The sequence below is a fragment of the Gobius niger genome (genome assembly GCF_951799975.1).
Source record: "Gobius niger genome assembly, chromosome: 19".
In the NCBI taxonomy this organism is placed as follows: domain Eukaryota; kingdom Metazoa; phylum Chordata; class Actinopteri; order Gobiiformes; family Gobiidae; genus Gobius; species Gobius niger.
In genome coordinates this window covers 8,885,009-8,893,048 of record NC_136870.1, presented here as the reverse complement: position 1 = coordinate 8,893,048, position 8,040 = coordinate 8,885,009, and the positions used below count along the sequence as shown (strand labels likewise).

The following is an 8,040-nucleotide window of genomic DNA, read 5'->3' as shown; positions in this document are numbered from 1 at the left end:
CCGCCCTCATTCTTTAGACCTGACGTCATTGTAGCTTGTGTTTTTTATGAATGAAAGAATCCAACCTCAGAAAGCAGCGGAGTAATTCCGGGAAAAGGCGGACTGACATTTTGTCGCCAGCTTCGCTTCGGTCCCGCAGGTAAATATACATATGATCAATAATACATAATCATCGTGGTTTTCCTTAGCTTTAAATGGAGATAACAGTTCGATCGAGCCGCTGGGTACTTCAGCGCTGACCAAGGACAAATAAGCAGGCAGCTGTTTGCGTTAATCTCCTTAGCAAGTCACAAACCACTGATGCTAAAGGTGCTAATGTATCTAGCATCATGGGATTGTGCTGAATATACGGCATCCAGCCGCTCACATTCCTGCCTAAAATATGCTTGTAATCTAGACAAACACGTAACCGTATACAGTCCTATTCCGTTTGCCTGCTACACTGTGAGATTTAAAGATAGAGGAAATGGTTCATGCTAGCACATGATCGCTGTTTACTACAGGCGTTTAGCCCCCCGACACCAATGTACAGCTATACCGCACATACACCGTGGGAATAACGATCGTATGTGTTCAAAGCTCTGAAAAACAGACTTGTTTTATCAACACATCATTGTGTCTCTCGGCATGTTATTGATCAGTGTTGTGTTCACTTGTTGCCCATATTCAGAGCGATATTTCATGCTGTTCGGGTATTTTTAGTACATTCTAAAGCTGGAGGTCCCCGAGACGTTTGGGGGAAACGCAGTCGTCATGGCGGCGGGTGTTTTTCTTGGACGGGGCAGTCGGTCTGGGCTGAGGGCTGGTCGGTGGAGCATGGCTGAGAGCGTTTCTTGCTGAATCACCCTGACTTTACGAAACAACGACGGCGGTCTCGTCAGTTTACGGCTGTCCGCTTCAACGAGCTCTTCCCACGCTTTTCGGGAAACGCAGCGCAGGGGTCAGCAAACCGGAGGGCACCGCTGTTATGGCAGGTGCTTTGAAGTAGACAACAAATATCACGCGTGGCCAAGGTCAGGTGCAGATTCTATCGGGGTGCAAATATTGTCATGACACAGCAAAACAATCTCTGACCATTTTGAAGTAGGTGTAAATGATGTATATTTTGTTATTGTGTAGGGGCTACACAAATATTATGTCTGATGTTTTGGTACCGAAAATGTCTAAATTATTTTTATATATATATATTTTATATATTTTTTAAATCTAAGACGCTATAGAGTTCAGGAATGTGATGTCATATCGCTAAGCATTATGGGATTAGCAGCAATTGTAAACTAATGGAGATTTTAAAAGTTAAAATACTGGAGTTATTGTTCACATTAAAACACTTGGACACCACAGTGAGTTCGATGTATTCGCCAGCAGTAACTCAGCAGCTAATGGAGTTGTTCCACGGCTTTTTTCTCCACTTTTTATACTGTTTTTAGCTAATGCTAGTCAGTGGAAATGTATGCTAACAGCTGCAAAGATTGCGGATCTCCATGGTAACTGTGGACTTTCCCGAACTCTATATCTTTCCGTATAATGGACAGTGAATGGAGTTGCATAATTATTTTTCATCAATGTCACTTTCTATCTTTAATTTATTTATTGTGGGGAAAATTAAAGCCACACCACGTAGAATTTTACCCAATAAATAAAATTGAAAAACAAGCATTTATTACATGACAGATATATTTTCATCATTGAAAAATACCTTATAAATGTCCAAACAAACATTTATGAGGCTCACCGCTCCTAAGATATGACTGTAAACTTTACTGGGAGTGGGTGCGTCTCCAGCTCGTCTCCATGGAGATGTGACGAAAGGCAGTAGAATTTGAGATTTAAACAGGTCAGTTTCTCGTCCAAGTCCATTCTTTTATTACTCACTGCAGTAACAGCATTTTCTGTGTCATTAGGAGCATGTTTTGTTTTGCCGCAACAGTATAGTCCAAAATGTTACACAGTGTACCTTTAATGTACCACAACAAAATGTATATGTTTTTAGTTTCTGACTGCAACACAATAATATTGAAAAAAAACTTTATTCTGGCTTTTAAATAGTCCTATTCTAAATACTATTGTTTCGGTAACACACAGTGAGAAAATATCATTTTGTCATATAGCAAGATAACCTGAAATATCCCCTAGTGTGGTTTTTGAATAAAGTAACAAGAGTTGCCTCCCCTGCAGTCACGTGTCTGCTCTGAGGTCTCCCCTGGCCCTCTGATGATGCAAGCTTCACACACACAAACCGTTTCTGACTGAATTTGGTAAAAGTCTGGCTCCTGCCGTGTTCGACCACTTCTTGATTACAGTCTGTCGGCTCCCAGAGTTTATTTTTAATTCGCATCACTTCGGTCTCTTTCCTTCTGTAAACCGTCCGACCGCAGTCTGCCAAAGAGGGTCAAGCCATTTGTTTTCTTAGCTGGTGCCGTTTGGAAGAAATAGCAGGACTTGTGAGGTTCTAGGATTAAATTAGATCTTTTTTTTTTTTACAGCTAAAACAGGACCAAATAGGACACGACATGGAGTCTGACACACTTGGAAACACTAAGCAAAAGCATCATGATAAAACAGTTTCAGTATGTTTCCACACAACACTTTTGGGAGGTTTTTGAACAAACAACCCTCCAGTTGGTGGGTGGGTGCGAGCTTTAGTCACAGCCACCTTGAATTGCAAAACCATTTAAATACAATGTAGTGTCCTTACCCGAGCGCACTTTCTCCACTTCGGCTTTACCCAGATCTAAAAGCTTCTCGACTAGAGGGCAAGAGTGTAATGCTTCATTTGAAAGCTAAGGCCTTCAAACTGATCGTAGCTTTTTTGTTGTGTTTCCGTCACCTTTTTTACTGTTCTTTTGTAGGGTTTTTTGTGTGTTTACGACACCTTTTTGCTGTTTCTTTGGTGCTTTTGTACTTTTGACAGTTTTTTGTTGTGTTTTCACAGTTTTTTATTGTGTTTTTGTAGTTTACTGTCATGTTTTCAAAGTTATTTGTTGTGTTCTCGTTGTTTTTTGTGTTTTTGTAGAGTTTTTGTGTCGTGTTCTTGTAGGTTTGTTGGGTTTTTGTAGTTGTTGTGTTTTTGTAGTTTTTTGTGGTGTTTTTGGAGTTTCTTGTCATATTTTTGTAGTTTCTTGTCATGTTTCTGAAGTTTCTTGTTGTGTTTTTGTAGTTTCTTGTTGTGTTTCTGTAGTTTCTTGTTGTGTTTCCGTAGTTTCTTGTTGTGTTTCTGTAGTTTCTTGATGTGTTTTTGTAGTTTCTTGTTGTGTTTTTGTAGTTTCTTGTTGTGTTTCTGTAGTTTCTTGTTGTGTTTCTGTAGTTTCTTGATGTGTTTTTGTAGTTTCTTGTTGTGTTTTTGTAGTTTCTTGTCATGTTTCTGAAGTTTCTTGTGTTTTTGTAGTTTCTTGTGTTTTTGTAGTTTCTTGTGTTTTTGTAGTTTCTTGTCATGTTTTTGTAGTTTCTTGTCGTGTTTTTGTAGTTTCTTGTTGTGTTTTTGTAGTTTCTTGTCATGTTTCTGAAGTTTCTTGTGTTTTTGTAGTTTCTTGTGTTTTTGTAGTTTCTTGTGTTTTTGTAGTTTCTTGTGTTTTTGTAGTTTCTTGTGTTTTTGTAGTTTCTTGTCGTGTTTTTGTAGTTTCTTGTCGTGTTTTTGTAGTTTCTTGTCGTGTTTTTGTAGTTTCTTGTCATGTTTCTGTAGTTTCTTGTCATGTTTCTGTAGTTTCTTGTCATGTTTTTGTAGTTTCTTGTCATGTTTCTGTAGTTTCTTGTCGTGTTTTTGTAGTTTCTTGTCATGTTTCTGTAGTTTCTTGTCGTGTTTTTGAAGTTTTTTTTTGTTCTGTTTTCGTAGTTTTTTTAAAATCATGTTTTTCTTGCCTTTTCATCATTTTTTTCCCGTTGCTTTTTTGTCTTGGTTTCGCCACATTTTTCTCAAGAAGCTTTTAGATTTGAGTAAAGCCAAACTGGAGAAAACGTGCTCGGTTCAGGTGGCGGTTAAGAGGTTAAACCTAGTGGAGACGAGGGGAGTCGGTTCAGCTCCGCTCACGCGCGTCTTAACAGGTACTTCTCACCAACTGAATGTATTTTATTCCTTTCACCGAGCGAAGTGTCGCGCCGTGTGGCTCCAGTACAGATCAGTGAGTGAGTCGCCTATTTGGTCATATGAGAAAGTCCAACGTTGCAAAACAATGACAGTTGCAGCAATCGCAGTAAATAAGTAAAGTGGGAAAGCACCTCTGGTCTGGTGACTGGCTGCTGTGACAAGGGAAAGCGGCAGTAAAAAAAAAGTCACGAAATGTTAAGGCTATTTTAATAACAACAAACTGAGTCATGCCATTTTCTTTCAAGTAAAAGAGGAAAAAGCCCTAACGCTGTTCCAGTAAGCAGTTGACATTTGCTGTAACTATGACGACATAGTTACAAATATCTTGATTTTTTTTAGATTTTTTTTTTTATTGCTGCTCAGGTTTAGCAATTAGTTTGAAGTAGCCCGGCCTCATTCCACTTTTTGTGCATAAACGGCTCTCATGTATTGACAGTGAAAGTTGAATACGATCCGCCTGGCCCCGTTTCAGTCAACAATGATCGCGTTTGAACCGTTGGTGTGGTGTCAACAAGAGGAAGCGTTGAGGGAATTGGTTGGGACACCTGCTTTAAGTAACCGAAGGGCAGATACATGATCACTTCCTCGAGACTATTCCAGCCAAGAGACGAAACACACTCCCATCCTTTGTCCTCTTATCACACCACGAAGTTTAATGAACAAGCACTTTTTTTTTTCTTCTTTTTTTTTTAAAGAGAAGCATGGTTGCGCTTTAACTTCCGCTTCTTTTGGTGTTTGGTTTTTGGTGGTGTGGTTGACTGGCTGCAAACCTATTGGTAAAGTCGCACATAAACCTCACCGCTTCTCTGTCTCGCGCCTGCTGTACTTTATTTACCAAGTCAGTTAGGCTCAAAAGCTCCCAATTCTACCCCATTATTAAAGGTCAAGTGGTAATTGTTCTTTCTAATGGTGTTTTTCAGACTATTGCTGTGTTCGACTGGTGTTTCCAAAGCGAAAACCCAAGACTCTTGGATCATGACGACGGAAAGAAATAGCAAAGCCCTAAAGGTAACGCCGCACACCTGGAACTCTGTTTGAACTCTTTCGAAACTTTTTTGTTGTTGTAAAATAGCAAACATGACCTTTTTTTCTTGGGGTAACAGTAGCTCAGGGGAAAGCAGAGTCTTACAAGGTCAGGGTGGCTTATTTACCCAAAGTGCTGCACTTAAAACACAGTAAACACTAACAATGGGTAGATAAGTAAGAGAAGTTGTGGCTCACATCCTGCTTTGAATGTAGTGAGACACGATTGGCTATTGGTTTATTTAACCAGATAAGCTAATTCTTGTTTACAGTGAAGACCTGGCCAAGAGTGTGGAGCAAAACATTTGTTCAGCTTGTCTGGCAAATGTAAACGATCATTATTTTGACTTTCACAGGTGAAGCAGGAGTGCGGTGAGAACGTCCCCATGCTGTCGGACAGCGAGCTCATGTCCCTGACGGTGCGAGAGCTCAACATGCACCTGCGAGGCCTGTCCCGAGAGGACATCCAGAAGCTGAAGCAGCGGCGGCGCACCCTGAAGAACCGGGGCTACGCGGCCAGCTGCCGGGTCAAGCGCGTGTCCCAGCGAGAGGCGCTGGAGCAGCAGAAGCAGGAGCTGCAGCGGGAGGTGGAGCGGCTGGGCGCGGAGAACGCGGGCATGAGGAGGGAGCTGGAGGGGCTGGGGGCGCGCCTGGCCGCGCTGCAGAGGTTCGCCCGCGGTCTGGAGGCGGGCGGAGGCAACCTGTTGGCCACCGCGCCTCGCCTCAACACCGCGTCGGTCATCACCATCGTCAAGAGCCCCGCCCAGCAGCAGTCACAGAGGGACCACGAGCCGTCCTAGGACACCTCAGGGAGAGCCGGGCGGGCGGGCGGGCGGAGGGAGAGGAGACAACCTACAATGCAAGCTCAGACATCCTGTTCAGAGAAGACTCAACAGTTGACTTTATTTGTGTCTGGAAACCGGAGAGGCTGCATGCACATTCGGGTCACCCAAGAGACAGAAAACGACGCATCTCCTGAGCAGAAATTCTCATTATCCACCAAAAGTGTCAGTGATCGGGTAGAAGACATTAGCAAGGTGTATTTGATAGTCGATTTGTACCTATCTTGGTTTAAACTTGCTAGTCGAGACATCACAGTGTGCATGCAGGCTCTATAACAAAGCCAGACGTGCAGTATTGGAAATGGCAATTGGACAAAACAGTTAATTCATAACACATCATTAATGCGGCTGCTACTTGGAACACAACTACACGCTTAAAGAACGCGTGCTCTTTTTTTCAGTGTACCACTTTGTTCAATGCTATTTCCAACACGACCACCTTGACAAAGTGACATTTCAGCTGATTGGCTTATGTCACGACTCGTCAGTTTTGTGACTGAACTTAAGACTAACTCAAATTATGTTTTTGTGTAAAATGATGTGGAGACTATACAGTTAGCCGGGTGAGCCGCCCGACTTGCTCAAAAGGATTCAACAGGAGACGAGACGGTCTAGTACTGCTTGTCGAATTCCAGAAAAAAAACATCTAGCAAAAACAGTAGCAACAAACAATACATTTTGGGCGCTGTTTTGATTTTTTTTAATTCATGTTTAATACAGGGCGGGGCTAAATCAAACTGCCTCGACTGAAATGCCAAGAATTCCGTGATTCCAAAATTCGTGCGCTGGGTTTGCTGCGTTTCTACAGCCTCACCCACGCTGTGATTGGTCAGGACAGAATTCGCCTTTACGAAATCCAATCTCAATGGAGCAGTACCAGACCCGCCTTTTTTTTACCCCGTTGTCCGAATCCCAGGCAGCGAGTCCGGCGGCCCGTCCGGCTGAAACGCAGTGCACTTAAGACTTGGTCACTCTCACGCGCGGGCAGTCCACCCACAATCCGAGTTACTGTACGCTCCTCACTGTGACGCCGCGGACTTCCATAGCGACAGATTTCGACCGGCTCATCAGGCACTACTACTTCTACAACTACTACTACTACTGCTACTACTACATGGTTATGGCTTATCACGGCGTTGTGCTCACGGACCCTCAGACATGATCGCGGTGCCTTCAATGTGCGTCAAGTGTATGCAAAACCTTAAGAAAAAAAAAACGGGAGACGCCGCCCTTTCAGCGGACGGTTACTCCCCGACAGAAACGTTTCCTTCCAATTTTTTAATTTTTTTTTGTGAGCTGTCGTGCGCTCTCGTCACAACGTGCAGTGACTTCGCTACCGTCTGCTGTGGCCGCTTGTCGATTCTTTTTCTATGATAGACGTGTATGTGTATCTTGGTGGACCCCCCCCCCCCCCCCCCCTTAAATTGCAGATGTTGGTCATTTAGCGCAAACTGTCTCGGAAAGCGGAGCGGCGTCCACGAACGGGCTGCGTTCACGGGCGTTGTAAAATTTGATGTCATGTGTTCAGACGGAGGGCCGGTGCTTAGGGCTCTATGGGCGAACTCGCAGATATTGAACTTCTGAGTACGGCTGCAACTAACGATTATTTTGTAATCGATTAATCTATCGACTATTTTTACGATTAATCGATTAGTCGCTTGGCTGTGAATGGAGTAGGATAATTTTATTTTTTCTATTTTTTTTATCACATAAAGCTAAAGTGGATCCGCTTGAGGACGTGTTGATGGAGTAAACGTAAAGTAAATGTTCTCTGGGCGCTAATTCTGCTTCTGATTGGATGAGACACTAAGAGATATTCATGAAATTTACAATGTACAAAGTGTACTACATACACTTGCTATAAAAACAACATAGGTTTTCATCAAAAATACAACATTTTCATGTAATTTTTGCTCTATTTGAGTCTGGGTGAACCAGAAAACGATTAATCGATTACTAAAATAGTTGTCGACTATTTCAATAATCGATTAGTCGGCGATTAATCGATTAGTTGTTTCAGCCCTACTTCTGAGGCACTTTTTCAAAACCGTAGTGGGTGGGAAACGTATCGTCGTGGTTCAGAGGAGACGA

At 42.6% G+C, this 8,040-nt stretch overlaps 1 protein-coding gene across 1 annotated transcript; it reads left to right on the top strand.

The window, feature by feature from the left end:
* On the top strand, positions 1–7,554 carry maff (v-maf avian musculoaponeurotic fibrosarcoma oncogene homolog F). Its single transcript, XM_079576727.1, has 3 exons — positions 1–139; positions 5,005–5,092; positions 5,464–7,554. The coding sequence occupies exons 1-3, from the start codon at positions 51–53 to the stop codon at positions 5,905–5,907; spliced, it is 621 nt and encodes a 206-aa protein (XP_079432853.1). The 5' UTR covers positions 1–50; the 3' UTR covers positions 5,908–7,554.
* Positions 7,555–8,040: the final 486 nt, after the last annotated feature.